This window comes from Brachycentrus maculatus, unplaced genomic scaffold (assembly GCF_059751285.1).
Source record: "Brachycentrus maculatus isolate JH-2025_06_01 unplaced genomic scaffold, ASM5975128v1 h1tg000199l, whole genome shotgun sequence".
NCBI classification, from domain to species: Eukaryota; Metazoa; Arthropoda; class Insecta; order Trichoptera; family Brachycentridae; genus Brachycentrus; species Brachycentrus maculatus.
In genome coordinates this window covers 3,156,542-3,173,757 of record NW_028280950.1, presented here as the reverse complement: position 1 = coordinate 3,173,757, position 17,216 = coordinate 3,156,542, and the positions used below count along the sequence as shown (strand labels likewise).

The window sequence follows — 17,216 nt, the reverse complement described above, 5'->3', positions numbered from 1 at the left end:
ACGATTCAATCATTTTCATCCATTTCATTTTTACAACACCGGCAAATCCAATCCCGTAATTAATTAATCAAGGTTAGCATGATAATTTATTGACGTTAACGCGGGGCTGGATAATATTATAATATTTTTTAATTGGAGTAATAATTTATCGGTGCCCAACGTGGGGTACGATTTTTCGTGATAAGGATTCCATATGGCTCCATTTATTTGGAGACATCGATTCGAAGTCTGAATAGTATCAACACCGATCTGTTTATAGATTGGTGTTGACACAGTCTGTTTACAGTTATTTTACGTCTAGTTTTTTTTTAATTTATTTATTTGGCAGAATAAATAGTAATAAAAAACAAGAGGTAAAATAACTGTGAACAGACTGTAGTATCGAATCACTTGCTCCGACATTTCGAAAAAATCCTCCAAGGATCCGCGTTATCTGTTATCTGTACGATTTGACTTTTATCTATGGCTCTAATGACGCCGATGACAGCCATGTGCGTGCGCGTTATTTTTTAGAGCGTTAAGGGAAATATCGAATGAATGCATTTCACCGGCAATAACACACTATAGAAAATGTCGAAGTTAGATCAACTTTTCTCTTGTTTTGATGATGAAGATGATGTAGCTCCTGTCTCAGGACAAACGGAAAGTGTTATCGAAACCACAACACAGATGTAGGATTAAATTTTTGAAAATACTTATGTATACGTATTTTTTTTATAGTGAATAATAAATTGTTACATTGTTTTAGAGAGACGGATGCCGAAAATACTGAATCTAAGAATCAAAAACGACCCCACGATGATGATAACCATGAAGCTTTAAAGAAATTAAAAGTTGATGAAGATCCGCTCCTTGATGACATAAAGTGAGTGAATCGTGATTTTAGTTATTCGTTTATAGTCTTCATTTTTTCATAATAAAAAAATAAGACTTGTGAGCTTTTTCAAAACTCTTTTGATGTTAAGTTCTAATAAAACCCTATTCTCATGTTTGATAGTTTTCTTAACACATCATTTGCGGGAAAAGCTTAAAAGCTTCTTTTACATACTATTGGTAGAAAGCGGGAAAAACTTATAAGCGTTCATAAACATTTTACAGATCAGAATTGGGTTAGCAGTTACTTGTAATTAGTATACTGAGGGTCAGGCGGCAGACTATCTGATTATAATTAGGGTCGGGGTTGATGAAGAAACAGCCCGACAACAATGTGTCAAGTTGACCTTACAGCACATTATATACATGGTCAATTACAGCAGTGCTCCAGAACGGTAGCTGAGCATGCTGACCATGACACTACGGAAGCGGATAATCATTACTACAATTAAATAATTTTTCGATGGTCTATATACTTTAGCTTTTGATGTGCCACGGAATACTAGGAAGAATTTTAGTGTGTCGTAGGTGAGAAAAGGTTGCAGAGCACTGAATTACAGGAATATTAAATTTAGTCATCAGAATTTCTTGGTGGAAGTTCATTGTAATTTATAATATACCTAATGTAATTCATAGAATACCTGTACACTTACAAAGTGCACTGTAATTGCACAATTATTAAGATTGTATAAATTGTATCACTTATTATTTTTATGTAAGAAAACTTCTTTAACAACTATCAGCGGTAAGATGTTGTGCAGTGCACCTCATCAATTCGACGCATTGCTAACCATTCCTTCCTGGTGATGTGTAACTACTATACATTGCTTGTAATAACTTTAACCAGTCCAGGAGTATGGACGTAAATGAACGTCAGTGCGAATTTTCCTTAAAGGAGTATGGACGTTAATGAACGTCGAAGTCCGTCTGTCATTTAGTATGATGTTACTTGTAAAGCAATGACATCTGTCGATATTTTTGTATAATTTTGTCGTAATTGACAAATATTTTAACATAATTTCTATATTCATAATACATCGATTTAATGTAAAAAAAAAATTTCACGTAAAAAGAACCCACTCCCCAGAGAAAGTCGGACATCAATTTTTGTACTCCCGGAAAGGTTAATATCTCGTTTAATGTAATAAATTCAGATTTTAGGTATTCGTCCATAATACATTTACGCATTGAATCATTTTTTGGAACAATTACCACTTATCGGGTACATTATAAAGATATTTTGTGAGAATTTGGATTTTTTTTACAATACAATCAAACGTAAAATAAATATAAGTGATTTTTTCACTGTAATATTTATTCAATATTACCATGGACTGGTACCTGAAGCGGAGGGCTGATCACCTTTCCTTCATGTGTAAACGATCAAGATAACACTGCGTTTATATGACACAGTGCCCTATGCACCATTGGGGTGCGGATAAGGGTTTTATTATACAATCAAACGTATATCATAGGTACATTCATGCTAAAAAAACCGCTATGCGACGCTATTCACATCTCGCTCTTCCTTTACTTGGTTATATCGGAGCGCGACATTTGCTATCTGTTCTCAGTTGTGTTTCTAGTACCCAATTTTTTTTTATCTCATGAATAAAATTGATGGTATTTGTTACTTTTTCTCAGGTAGTATTTCTTTTCAGTTTAAGTTTTTATATTAAATACATTCGAAGCTAGAAACACATAATACACAACCAAATTTAGACACTGATAGGGGTTGTTTTTTGGATTCCATCGCTTAAAGTGATGGAATCCAAAAAGCAAATTTGTGTGGTATTTTTCTATGAATTTTTGTTTTATAATTTATAGATTATGGGATTTAAACCTGCAATTTATTGTTATCTTTGACTTGTTTCCAGCCCTGAAGTATTGGATTCTCGGATAATCATCCACACTCTAGAGACCTATGAGGGATGTACTCACGAGGTGGCGGTGCCCCCCGCTCACGAGTATGTGGCGCTGCAGTCTCCGCTGGGACCCCCCGCTAAACAGTACAAGTTCATTCTCGACCCTTTCCAAAAGGAGGCTATTCTGTGCATCGACAACAATCAGTCAGTTTTGGTTTCGGCACACACCTCAGCCGGTAAAACTGTATGTGCAGAGTACGTATTGATTTACATTATACTCTTCCTTCGTGCCATATGAGAACATACTGGGTATGGTGAATACTATACGCAAACTTTCGTCACAAAATATCAAATATTTTCGAAGATATGATGATTTACACACAAATGTATAATTTTTTAAAATATGTAAAAAAACGCTCGCTTCTGGCACTACATAATGAGCGCACAGATCCGCCAGACAGCAATGTGTTTTCTTATGATCCTAATTTATTTTCTTATGATCTCACTTCATTGTAAGTTTTACCGCCATTCAAAATGTGTAAAATGTAATCCTTTACTTACACTTTCTTTATTTCATTGCTGATTTCGTAACAAGTTTCAATTGTCATGGCATATTTAAATGTATTAGTTATGATTAATTTTATTTAAAAAAAAATGTTGTTAACAATTATTGTACAGAAAACCTAGCGTTGTAAATTGTACTGTTTTCGCAATTTTTAAAAAAATTCTTTATTCCAAAAATGGTATTTAAATCGTCGACATTTTCATATTCGAAAGACACCCATGATTCTAGCGTTAGAAATGGACATTTCTCACGCTAGATTCATGGGTGTCTTTTTAGAGTTTAATATATTTTTTTGTGTTATGGCTTTTTGGCATTTAACCAGCTATGTATATGGTTACATATGGCTCCAATTTTCGCAAGGACAATTTGTTTCCTTTTTCAGTACAAATAGTGTTAGTAAAAGTTTTTTTTAATTTTAGGTATGCCATCGCTTTGTCTCTAAAAAATAAGCAAAGGGTCATCTACACAACTCCGATTAAAGCTTTGTCTAATCAGAAATACCGGGAGTTTTACGAAGAGTTTGTTGATGTCGGACTAATCACCGGAGATGTCACTATTAATCCAACCGCTTCCTGCTTAATTATGACAACTGAGGTAAATATTTAATATGTGTTTAATAACTATCCAACAATCTATGTATCCATATTTATTTGACTTATTATTATTATTATCATTTTTACAGATTCTCCGTAATATGCTTTATCGCGGTTCTGAGGTAATGAGAGAAGTTGGATGGGTAATATTTGATGAAATTCACTATATGAGAGATAAAGAACGAGGCGTAGTATGGGAAGGTAAATAATAATAATAAAAAAATTTAAATAACTATTATATTTTCAATTATCTAAATAATATTAGTGACACAATTGGTAATTAGAAATAAATTTGCCAATAAAGAATTGTTACTATTGAAGCATGTAAAATCACTTGAAACGGCATAAATGCTAATAAAAACAGCAATAATACTTATGGTGTAATGGTTAGCGTGTTTAGCTACCGTGCTGGAGGTTCTGGGTTTGATTCCCAGGGGGAGGGTGAAAATGAGTATATGAATATTAAATTTATTTAATACTACCCTGGACTGGTCCCTGAAAAGCAGGAGTGATCACCTTGCCTTCATCTGTTAACGATTAAGATGCACCCTATGCATCATTGGGTGCGGATTAGGGTTAGAAGAAGAAGAAGAATATTATCCCAGTCCACCGAGTATGTTATGATTACCCACACAGAAACATTGATCCTGCTGCCCGACAATGTGCGCTACGTGTTCCTGTCGGCCACCATCCCCAACGCGCGGCAGTTTGCGGAGTGGGTGTGTCGCCTGCACCAGCAGCCCTGCCACGTGCTGTACACCGAGTACCGGCCCACCCCGCTGCAGCACTACATCTACCCCTCAGGAGGGGACGGCATACACCTCGTAGTGGACGAGAAGGTAATCAAACTCGAACAATACAAAAACAATACTTTTTACAGATCTTTAGTAATTTGCAAATCACATAATACAAGATACAAATCACTCATTCCACTCTCATAAACTAAAATTATTACACCTAGTACCACACAAAGGCCAAATTATGATTTGCTTTGAAAATTTGACCAAAAACAGTTAATTTAATAAATAATATATTGTTTCAAAGTTCTTCACCCTTGCTTTCCATTTTTCCTTTATTTTCAGACTCCACCCCCTTGACTAACCCCCCCTCCTCTTACTAACCCCTCCTTGTGTATAGAACAGATAATTATTTATTATATTTTAGTTTATATTTAGACCTGAAGATAGAAGCATGGCTTCCGAAACTAGTCGTCATAATAAAATAATCTCAAGTGGTAAAAAAAACAAGTGTTTTTCTTTTACAATTTCATCATGTCTTACCACAGAGTGAATGCCGAAACAATAAATAAAAAGATCTTTATTTCATAACACATTATCCATTGTTGCGCGGTACAATCGATAATCCTGAAATTATCCTGAGCATTGGTCTGTATGTTCTCGATAGTTACCTAAGACAGTATTGGCATGTTTCACAATTCAGTATACAGGACCAACCTGCCGATGGTTATGCCTGAAGAAGAGCTACTGCTATGCCGAACAATATCACGCCGGATACCGATCAGTTCCATGTATCTGAGGAGGTATTTCGAAGCAGGATTGTTCTATTTCTTTATAAAAGTAATTAACTTTGTTTTCACCACTTTTTTTATTAATACAATTCAACCTACCGGTTTTAATAATACATTGTCATCATCAGGGTTTATTTAAAATCAAAAACATTAAAATATCTCACCAAAAACTTCCACACACTCCATAAAAATACTTTTATTCCTATTTTTTAGGATTTTTATGGAGTGTGTGGAAGTTTTTGGTAAGAGTATTTTAATGTTTTTGATTTAAAATAAACCCTGACGATGACAATGTATTGTTGAAACCGGTAGGTTGAATTGTATTAATAAAAAAAAGTGGTGAAAACAAAGTTAATTAATTTTATAAAGATATTATAAAATGTGTCACAAAGTATCTGCGGAAAACATTCAAGAAATTCTTTTATTTCTTTAATAAGTGTTTTTGTTTACTTTTGATTTTTTTTGTTAATATATACGCTTTAAATTTTAGTTTAGACTGCCCTTGTATGCGTATACTGTAGAGCCGCCGGGCGTTTACTGTAGATGTCTTGACTCTAAAGTGACTTTTTTTATTCCTTCTGTCCGCAGGGCCAATTTAAGGAAGACAATTTCAACACCGCAATGTCTATCTTGGCTAAGGCGGGGGAAGCGGGCAAAGGGGACCAGAAAGGAAGGAAAGGCGGCATTAAAGGAGGCGGCATGGAAAAATCTGATATATTCAAAATAGTCAAAATGATTATGGAAAGAAATTTTGCCCCAGTCATAATATTCAGTTTCAGTAAAAAGGATTGTGAATTATATGCTATGCAAATGGCCAAACTGGATTTTAACACCGGTAAGGAATTACGCTTTGTTTTATTGGTTCATTCTATTTCAGCAATAGCTAATAAAAGCTTAACAGCAAACACAATGAAGTCCTAGTACCAATCCTAATGTATGGAAGTAAAGCACGGAGTTGGCAAACAATGATATTATAACATGTTGGAAATTTACAATTACTTATTATTATTAAAACCCTTACCCGCACCCGATGGTGCATAGGGCACTGCATCATATGAAAGCAATGTTATATTGAACGTTAACACATGAAAGAAAGGTGATCAACCCTCCGCTTCAGGTACCAGTGGAAACATCACTTATATTTATTTGACCCTCTCTGGGAATCGAACCCGGGACCTCTAGGACGGTAGCCTAGCGGGCTGACCATTACACTACGGAGGAGGACCTTTACTGCCGAGTAATTAATTATGCATTAAAACCACATTTTAATTTTTCTAGTCGAGGAGAAAAAATTAGTCGATGAAGTTTTCAATAATGCGATGGATGTGCTATCGGAGGAAGACAAAAAATTACCACAAGTAGAAAATGTTTTGCCTCTTCTTCGCCGAGGTATCGGAATCCACCACGGTGGACTTCTACCCATTCTCAAGGAAACCATTGAAATATTATTTGGCGAAGGTCTCATCAAGGTTACTATGATTTTCCTTTAAAATGTCTATTTAACACCCCCTTCCCGGTGTTGTGTACCTTGTATGCATTGCTTCTAATAACCATAATATCTATAAATATAATAAATACAAGGCTAAGATTTTAGGTATTTCTCCATAACATATTTACGCATTGATTTCAAAAATAATATTAATAATTACCAGAATTTATCAGGTACATCGGAGGTATTTTGTGAATATCCTAAACAAATTCGCGTATAAACAGCGCGTGAAGAGTGTACGGGAACTACGACACTTTATTCGCATCTCACTCTTGCATACTTGCACTGTGCAAGCGTGAGAAGCTCAAAGCTCAATGTTCTCTGGCTAGAGCGGCGGTAGCTTTTGGGCTTCCGACAAGAGTGGACCTATGCTTGTTCCGTGAGCGTTGCCAGATGGTTTTTTTGTTTGATGTTTTCAGCAACTAAATCTAAATTATTATAATTTTTTACTTCATTTATAATTAACTAAGGGGATTAGCTATAAATGTCTGTATTTTTCAAATTTAAAATCCCTAACTTTTTATTGTGTAGTGACTACCCAACACCGGGACGCGCAAGGAAGGTCAATTTTCTATTTTACTTGATGAAAGATGTAAAAAAATCTGTTTTCAGGCTCTCTTTGCAACAGAAACATTCGCCATGGGGCTCAACATGCCGGCTCGAACCGTATTGTTTACGAATGTAAGGAAATTCGATGGAAAAGATTTTCGTACAGTAAGTAAATAACATTTTTATAACTATATTACAACAATATCCTTATCATTTATCATTCATTTTGTGTAATACAACTTAAAAACTTACCACTTGAAGACATCAGGTATAATCTTCAGTTGATGGAATGGTTATTCCGGAACCAGTAGAGTTTTTATGTGGTATGTATTACACAAAGTGAATGATAAATCATAAGGAGAGTGTTATATTACCATACCACAAAGTTAAAAAAAAATTGGAATAAAGTATACTTTATTACATATTCGCATGAGACTATTTCTAATCAATTATCTTACTCCATAGCAAAAACGAAATGAACACTTTTAATATGTACATACTAAATTTGAAAGGAGCTATTAGATATTTATCATGTCTAATTTGTTGTCAGCGTTTAATCAGTATAATTTGACAAACTAAGCATAAATATTAGCCAGAAATTGAAAACAAAAGCAATAGCAGAAATGAACCTGTGTAAGTAGAGTATTTAAAGTAAAATTAGTGTAATTTGTAGATAACGTCTGGTGAATACATTCAAATGTCTGGCAGAGCGGGACGTAGAGGTTTGGATGACAAAGGAATCGTGATACTTATGGCTGATGAGCAATTGTCTCCCACTGACGGTAAAGATTTATTACGAGGCAGCGCAGATCCTTTAAACTCCGCCTTCCACCTCACCTACAACATGGTCCTCAATCTCCTCAGAGTAGAGGAAATCAATCCGGAATACATGCTGGAAAGGAGTTTCTTTCAATTCCAAAATCAGTCCAGCATACCTGACTTATTTAAGAGTAAGTGCCACTCGCATTTCATAAAATAGTAATACCTCTATATAACATACTAATTTGGGACTGAAAGTCCGTTATATAAAAATAGGTTTAAAGTAAACCAAAAAAATGAACACCGTACTTAGATATAATTAAACAATATAAAACACAAACAAAATTCTATTTATTGTCTTGGGACACTCGTCGTGAAGTGACGTTGCTGTTTAATATCGATGCACTTGATTTAGGTAATCCTGCTTTGTTTACTGACCGGATTTTTGTCCCTTAGATCCAAAGTTTGTTAAATAGAGGTCCATTATATCGAGGTTTTACTGTAATAATACTTTAGATCATTTATATAGCACCATTTTCATAAAATACTACCTCGAAGGTGCTTGATATTAAAAATTATAAAATTTTCTGTAATAATTAAAATTTGTTTATGTTAGATTTTTATTCTATGTTTTTTGTCTTTCAGGGGTAACAGAAAAACAGGAAGAGTGTAGTAAAATGATAATTCCAAATGAGCACTCAATAGCTTCGTATTATAATATACGACAACAATTGGATTCTCTGGGAGCGCAGTTTAGATCTTTTATTACTATGCCTCAATATCTCAAACCGTTCCTTCAACCCGGGAGGTTAGTTAAGGTTTGTTTGTGATTTTATAAAATTTTAATTGCTTGTTACTGTTAAATATTGTTTTAAACATACTCTATTATATTTATTTTATTGGATGATGTTCAATCTTTAATTTTAGAATAACTTTTTATCATATGTTTGGTTTTTTATTAAAATATTAATAGCAGAAAAATTATAATGTATTATAATCTATTTGATGATGGTTATGATTATTATCAATATAATTAAAACATAATTTATATTCTACTGATTTTTTTTGTGACACCCATTTTGCATAGGCATGTGTATTACATATTATCTCAAAAAAATCAGTAGAATCAAAATCAAATTTTCCTCCAATACTATTATAGTAGTCAATGGGATACTAATGCTAATTTAATAAATAAAATATTATAATTTCCAAATTCTATAAAAAAATTGCAACATTTTGAGTGTGTCCAAATACTTGTTCACAAATCTGGATTTTCTCCACTTAGGAGCTATATATTATATAAAATCTATATTTTACTTATATAAGAGTTTTTTATAAAAAAATCTGAGTGAAGAATAATTTACAGGTAAAAAGCGAGAAGGATGAGTTCGATTGGGGGATAATAGTCAACTTCAGACAGCAGAATCCGGGACAGGCAAATCAGAAAAGGGGCCTGAAGGGTAAAGGTCTCCAAGATAATAATCCCCTCACAGGTGACTGTGTAATAATAGTGGATGTATTGCTTCATGTCGAGAAATCATCCACAACGGATGCTGAAGCTACCCCTCTCCCGTGTCCTGATGGGCAGGTGAGAAATTGTAACATTTATGCCAATCCTAAGGATAAATGTATATATAGATGACGAAACTATCGAAAAAGCAAATGAAATGAAATGTTTGGGTATAATATTGGATTCAAAATCAACCTTAAATGCAAATTTAGAACATGTTTAAAAAAAAAATCTTAGTTGATTAACACGTTGACTGCCAACTACAAGATAACTCGTAGATTGCGTTCTTTGCTAGGACATCGACTACGAGTTATACGTACTGTGTTTGCTTGCCATATTCGTGCAGCTATGATAAAATTCCTAGTATATCAGTGCTAATATGGATAGATGGCTTCTGGGAAGAGAACAATCAATGCTGGCTTACATGAACAGAAAATTTATTACTATATGAACAGAAAATTTATTACTATATGAAAAGAAAATATAATTATAAAAATGTATTCAAAATAGAGAAGTAAAATATTTTTTTAAAGAATTGGCTTTTTAGACCGGAATCCTGAAAATTGCCGTGGCAGTAACGTGTTAAGTAATAAGTTAAATAAAAAATACTGCAGAGCTCATTTATAAGACAATAATTATTCTACATGTAGATTACTGCTCCACAATATTATTTTTGGTCAATTTGGAAGGAAATTTAAATAAATTGGAGATTCTCCAAAATAAAGCTATAAGAATAGTGCTTTAAAAAAGTAGATACATAAAAGAATGTAGAAAAAATGAGAGAACTCAAATGGTTACCTATTAAAAAGACAATAATATATATAATATGGTTATCTTTATATATAATTTTTTTAATGATAAATTCCCAAAATATTTTAAGGATAAAGTAGTTTTAAATAATAAAAAAAATCATAAACATAGTACCTACAAGAAATAACAATAAAATAAGACAGAGTCGCAAAATTGTACAATGTATAAAAGTTTGAAAATACACATTGAGATGCCTGAATGTATGAAGAATGAAGAGTCTGAAAGAATTTATAAATAAATGTTTTGTTTACTATAAAGAAGATATAATTATATACATGATGTAAATTAAGTATAAAAAATAGTCTGTATTAAATGAAATATAAGCTAACTAAAGAAATAAAAAAAATACATTATACATATATTGATATCAGGTTATGCATACTGAACTTTAGTATTTACCCAAGTGTTTGTTGTTCCAGTCTGGAGAAGTGGAGGTAGTACCCGTGGTACACACCCTCATATATCAGCTCAGTTCCCTCAGAATTTACTATCCCAAGGACCTAAGGCCCTCGGACAATCGGAAATCCGTACTCAAAACTATTAACGAAGTGAAGAAACGCTTTCCCGAGGGTCCGCCACTCCTGAACCCCACCAAAGACATGAAAATCGACGATGAAGTATTTAATGAATGTGTCAAAAAAATTGAGCAACAGGAAGAAATGTTAGTATACAAACATGTACTTTTTTCACAACATTTTGAATGTGTCCAAATATAATTCTGGGTTTTCTCCTTTTAGGAGTTATTTTTACATTTTTTTTTGAAATCTCAACATAATATAGAAGTCTGGGTATTTACACAATATTTTGTTGTGAATAAAAATAATTGGTAAAATTATAAGCTGCATAAAGAAGTGAAAATCAAGTTTTCAGGCTTTTCCCAGTATGTGCAAGTAATCCGGGGTTCGGATCTTGCGTACATCCAAATATAAGGGTTTTTGCTAAATAAAAGCTTTCTCAATCAAACATAGATGGCTGTTGTGAACTCATATGTACTGTGTCATGTGATTAATAATATATCTAGGAGTTACGAAAATTTGAGTAGTGTGGTTGTCAATCATGGGTAGAAAGAAAGGTGAGTTATCACGTTATCAGGCTATGACAGGTCATAAGCCCTGTAAATACCCAGACTTCCATATTCTTCTTCATCTATGTTGAGATGTCAAAAAAAGGTACTTTTTTATTGTCTGACCAAAATTAGGTGAATTATTCCCGCTAATTATTAATTCCTTGTATTCTCAATTGAAGGTTATACGCACATACTTTACATAAGGACCCGAATAGAACGACACTGTATGATAATTATTGCAAGAAATTGGAACTCTTAGCAGAATTAAAGTCGTACAGAGACGATTTGAAGAAGGCTAAAAGTTTATTGCAAATGGATGAATTGCGTTGTAGGAAAAGGGTTCTAAGGCGCTTGGGATACTGCTCTGCTACTGATGTCATTGAGATTAAGGGACGGGTGGCGTGTGAACTCAGCAGGTATTTAAAACATTTCTGTAAATGTCTCCTGTTGTCCGTTTCTGTGGTGTAATTATCAATACAATATTAAATTATCAATACAAAACGCATATTTTTTTTATTTATACATATACATATATGTTCGCTGTATTGGTAAGATTATCTCATTACAAACAATACTTTAATTTACATGGTAGTAAGATTTATCATTATTTTGTTTTATTATTTATTATTTTGTCCGCCTCCGTGGTGTAATAGTCAGCGTGTTTAGCTACCGTGCTGGAGGTCCCGGGTTCGATTCCCAGGGGGGTGAAAATAAATATAAGTGATTTTACACTGTAATACTTATTTAATATTACCCTGGACTGGTCCCTGAAGAGCAAGAGTGATCACCTTGCCTTCATGTAAGTTATGATCAAGATAACACTGCGTAAATTCGATGCAGTGCCCTATGCACCATTGGGGTTATAAGTAAGTAAATAAATAAGTAAATGTAAAATCAAAAAAAATATATATATATATATATATATATATATATATATATATATAATTATATATAAATATATATATATATAATTATATATATATATTACAATTTTTTTTAAAAATTATATATTTTTTTAGTGCTGATGAATTGTTGATGACGGAAATGATGTTCAATGGATTGTTTAACACTCTCACTGTGGAACAATGTGTGGCTTTGTTAACTTGCTTTGTGTGTGATGAAAAAAGTTCCGAGCTACCAAAGGCTACTGATGAACTTTCTGGGCCATTGAGGCAAATGCAGGTACAATATTCTTTTACTAATTGAATTAACATTATATTATATAATGTACATTGAATTATATATGTAAAGTGTACAAAGCAAAAGCTTATTAAATTTATGTACATATCTTTTTTTGTTCAGGAACTGGGAAGAAAAATTGCAAAGGTTTCGGCAGATTGTCAATTAGATATTGACGAAGAGACTTATGTGGCAAAATTCAAACCCTTTTTGATGGATGTTGTCCTTGCTTGGTGCAAGGGAGCTTCATTTTTCCAAATTTGTAAAATGACTGACATTTTTGAAGGTAGGTTGAACATTACGCAGCATCTCTTGCATAAATATAGTAAAATATACTTTTATATGAAAGTTTTTCTTAAAAAATGGACTTTGTAAGCCAATGTATGAATGAAAAACATTTCAAGGCTTTTAGCAGTGAACCTTTAAATATGAAAAATGATATGAGTTTATTAAATGACATGTGTTTTTCCAGGTTCCATTATTCGGTGTATGCGCCGTTTGGAGGAGGTAATGCGCCAACTGGTCCAAGCAGCTAAGAACATTGGTAACTCAGATTTGGAAGCTAAATTTAATTCTGGAATAATATTGTTGAAAAGAGACATTGTATTTGCGGCCAGTTTATATCTTTAATAAATTATTGTATCGTATCGAGTATCGATTTTAAAATATGTCTGATATGAATATTTTTTTGATATTTATTGGTTCAATAGTTAAATAAATCTCATACATTGTCAAAGTGAAAAAAAAACAAAATATATTTTATTAACATGTTTTATTTTAATGTTTGTTTCCGACGTCATCTTGTATGTATATATTTATAAAAGTAGTCCTGAAAAGGACCTTTTCTATAATTTAAATGTATTTGGTAAGGTGATGCTGCCACTTCAACAAAGAAATAGTTTCACTTTCGGCAGGTGGCCACCTTTACGTTCATGATTGTAATGTAATAATATGTGAATGAAATACATGTACGAAAATATGAAGAAAAAAAATGCCGAGAGCATTTAGTACCTTCTGTCATGAGTGTTACGGCCCGACTGCCCGTGGGAAGCATTAAGCCAATATTATATACACGTATACATGTTAGTACTTACGCCACGGTGAGCGGTCCTAGCGTGTTAGGGTAGGGGGAAAAATGACTTCGGCTCAAATACCCGGATCGCTCCTATGAGTTGATTAAATAGGAGGGTGATTTCAGTAATAAAGCAAGTAAGTAAGCACTACGAGCACTATACAACTAGCACTGCACCGGTCTCTGAGGACTTAAAAATCCAAACAGCAACGGAGCTAAAGCAGAGTACCGGTCTCTAGTGGCAAACGCTTCCAAATAGATATTGGAGTTTTATTTGCACACCACACCAAGTGTCGGGTTTTGGTCCCGTGGTTAGTGTCGCGGACTCTTGAGTCATTTTCTCGGTTCGAACCCACTCTACCACAATTTGATACCTATTTCTAATATGTAATGAGCCGCTTAGGCTCAGTGAAATAGTATTTAATTGAAGTTTTTTTTGTAAGTAATAAAAACACAAATATTTATCTTTTTAAAAACAAAAAAAAAACCTTCACAACTGTTCTTCACATTGATCTCGACCTACGCCGATTCAAGCAGTATTTACGACACCGCTTGATTCGGCCTTAACTAACTATCAAGCAGTTTCGTCTCATGTTCTTTCAAGTGATTTATCAGACTAACTTTAAAGTTAAAACCTGTATCGCAGATAGAACAAATAAATCCTCGTGTCTCGCTATGAATTTTCATGTGTTGTTGAAGATTTGACTTTCTAATAAAACATTTATTGCATTTATAACACTGAAACTCCTTTTCTCCGGTATGGACAGCCATATGAATTTTTAGTTGACGTTTTCTGAAAAAGCCACATTCACAAAAGGGACACACATAATTCCTTTCTTGAAAATGAATTTCTCGAATGTGTTTGGAAAGATAACCAGATATTTGGAATGTTTTGGGACACATTTTACATCTAAATGTGTGACCGACAATATTATGCACTTCTTTCATGTGAATAACGCGAGTACTATGCGCTACAAACTTTTTCTCGCACATTGAACATCCGTATATTTTCGTATCATTAGTGTGTGTTCGAATGTGCCTGACCAAATTATTTCGTTTAACAACTTTATCGCAAATTTTACAAGAAACTTTAACATCATTATGGACATGATTAATGTGAATTTTCAGATTAATTTCAGATATAAATAATTTACCACAGGCATCACAAATGAAATTAGGATAGTGGACCGCCATGTGGCGCATGAGGCCTATATGACTCGGAAAAGATTCATCGCAAATTAGACAAGTTTGAACAGAAACATCTATTTTGTCAGGATAGTTTGTTTGAACCACTTTTAGAGTGTTTATTATTTCATCAATTTTAGGATCTGATGCACATTGCCGGCTGGAACTTTTCACTGGTGAAATCTTATTTAAGCTCATCTTGTGGTAGGATTTATTTACATTTTTTAATAAATCTTTTTGCTGGTCTTCATCAGAGCAATTTTCAGATTTTATTTTTGCATATTTGTAACCTGCAAATTAAACATTTTTATGTGTTTCAGAAGGAATTATTTATTTTAAGGAATTATTTTGAGGCAGGCAAGGTGATCAATCAGTCCTGCGCTCTAGATTCATGGTTTAGCAGAGTAATATATTTGACAAAATATATTATACAGATGACGAAGGTGAAGGAGATCTGGCAGATATTACTGCTATTCTTCTTCTCCGGTCTCAATCCTGCGGATTGGTCTGTAGCAACAGATGACATCTCTTTCGCCATTCTCGCCTATTTTCGGAAGTCCTCTTCAGCCCCTCATATGTCGAGCAGCCCATGTCTACGTATAAGTCGCATAGGTATTCGAGCGTGGGCGTCCTCTGGCGTTTATTCTCACTGCTATATGGGAAAAGAAATGTAGAAGGAATAGTAGGTAGCACCAATAATGCTTGAGGTACTCGGGGTTGCATACTTATACTCGTACTAGCTTGTGTAACTTGTACAATCAAATCTAAGCAATGGTAATATTTTTAATGATATAGTATTATGTACCTGAAGTATTATGTTCATGGTGGTCAAATGCTTTTTTTATTTGTTTTTGAGCATTTTCGATTTGCATCCGAAACAAATAGCTGTCCATTAAATTAGAAATACACTTGTCACAAATAAGGTATTGTTCCTCTTCTGGGTGGTCATAACAATCTATCACCTGCATACAAAAATATAAAGTGATGTTACTTTTATTATTTTTTTTATTAAAGAGAACTTTTTGTTTTTGTATTATATACACAATATTTTAATATCATACTATAGTCGAATATCTTATAGCGAGCATAATTCGTTCCAGAATCTTACTCGTTCAGCGAAATTATATTTCTTTTTACTGGCGTGAAAGTTCCGGCTCAAAAGTGAATGTCGTATAAAATGGAATTGCTCTTTCTCTGTAAATCGTTATTCGAAATGTCGCTTGCTAAGGGAGCAACTTTTTCCCATTTTTTGCTTGTTATGCGAATTACTCGTTATGAGAGGTTCCACTGTAAGTGACTTTTTCACTCTAATATTTATTCAATAGTACCCTGGACTAGTACCTGAAACGGTGGGTTTGTCACCTTTCCTTCATGAGATAACATAGCATTTATATTATGCAGTGCCCTATGGACCATTGAGTGCGGATGAGGGTTTGGATGAAATAAAAAAAAACAACTATCAGTCGAAACTGTTTGTATTTTTACTACTACCATCACGCCGTTTCCCACAAGGGTAGGCGGAGAGGATGGAACGCCACATTCTTATGTCATGACATACACTCCTCGCTTCCTTCACATCCATACATGCCCTCCGATTACGCAGACTTTTGACACCACCAGACTTAAGGTTTTATATTTGAATAATAAAATTTAAAAAAAAACACCTCGAACCTCTATTGAGAAGCAGCATCCCAGGATGTCAGAAAAGCTATTTTCTTTATTTCTTAAAACAAATGTCTCTAACATATTTTTCAACTTATCAGATGAAAAAAGACAACATTGACAAGTTCCTGAAAAATAATCCATTTGTTCTAGTTCATTATCTGAAATAAGAGTAATAAATGGTTGCCGAAAATCTTCACGATGAAAAATGTCAACACAAAACTGTCAAAATGTAATGGCTGCTACAGACGGAACCGGAATGCATATGGCGGCTGTATTTTTTTTCTGTATTGTCTCTGGTTCTTCACGTTGATATATGAATTTTAGCACTCCGGGAGATTTCGTGTTGACGTTCGTTTCAAAAATGTGAAAGAACGGTAAAATATCAACCAATTAGTAGTCCTCGTCATCCCGAAATTCATTCGTGAACGTGATGGACCAGAGACAATATTCAAAAAAAATTACAGCCGCCATATGCATTCCGGCTCCGTCTGTAGCCGACATTAAATTA

At 33.7% G+C, this 17,216-nt stretch overlaps 2 protein-coding genes across 2 annotated transcripts; one reads left to right on the top strand and one right to left on the bottom strand.

Moving 5' to 3' along the window:
• Positions 1-470: 470 nt before the first annotated feature.
• Mtr4 (exosome RNA helicase Mtr4) lies at positions 471-13,543 on the top strand. Its single transcript, XM_088263375.1, has 17 exons — positions 471-671; positions 749-865; positions 2,751-2,993; positions 3,723-3,897; positions 3,986-4,097; positions 4,533-4,735; positions 6,013-6,259; positions 6,703-6,893; positions 7,526-7,627; positions 8,136-8,412; positions 8,867-9,039; positions 9,588-9,809; positions 10,961-11,202; positions 11,787-12,023; positions 12,627-12,789; positions 12,910-13,072; positions 13,259-13,543. The coding sequence occupies exons 1-17, from the start codon at positions 571-573 to the stop codon at positions 13,414-13,416; spliced, it is 3,126 nt and encodes a 1,041-aa protein (XP_088119501.1). The 5' UTR covers positions 471-570; the 3' UTR covers positions 13,417-13,543.
• Positions 13,544-17,013, bottom strand: LOC148307463 (uncharacterized). Its single transcript, XM_088263378.1, has 3 exons — positions 16,715-17,013; positions 15,849-16,005; positions 13,544-15,333 (listed from the first exon to the last, which is right to left on the bottom strand). Exons 1-3 carry the CDS (start codon positions 16,847-16,849, stop codon positions 14,426-14,428), a joined length of 1,200 nt encoding a protein of 399 aa, XP_088119504.1. The 5' UTR covers positions 16,850-17,013; the 3' UTR covers positions 13,544-14,425.
• Positions 17,014-17,216: the final 203 nt, after the last annotated feature.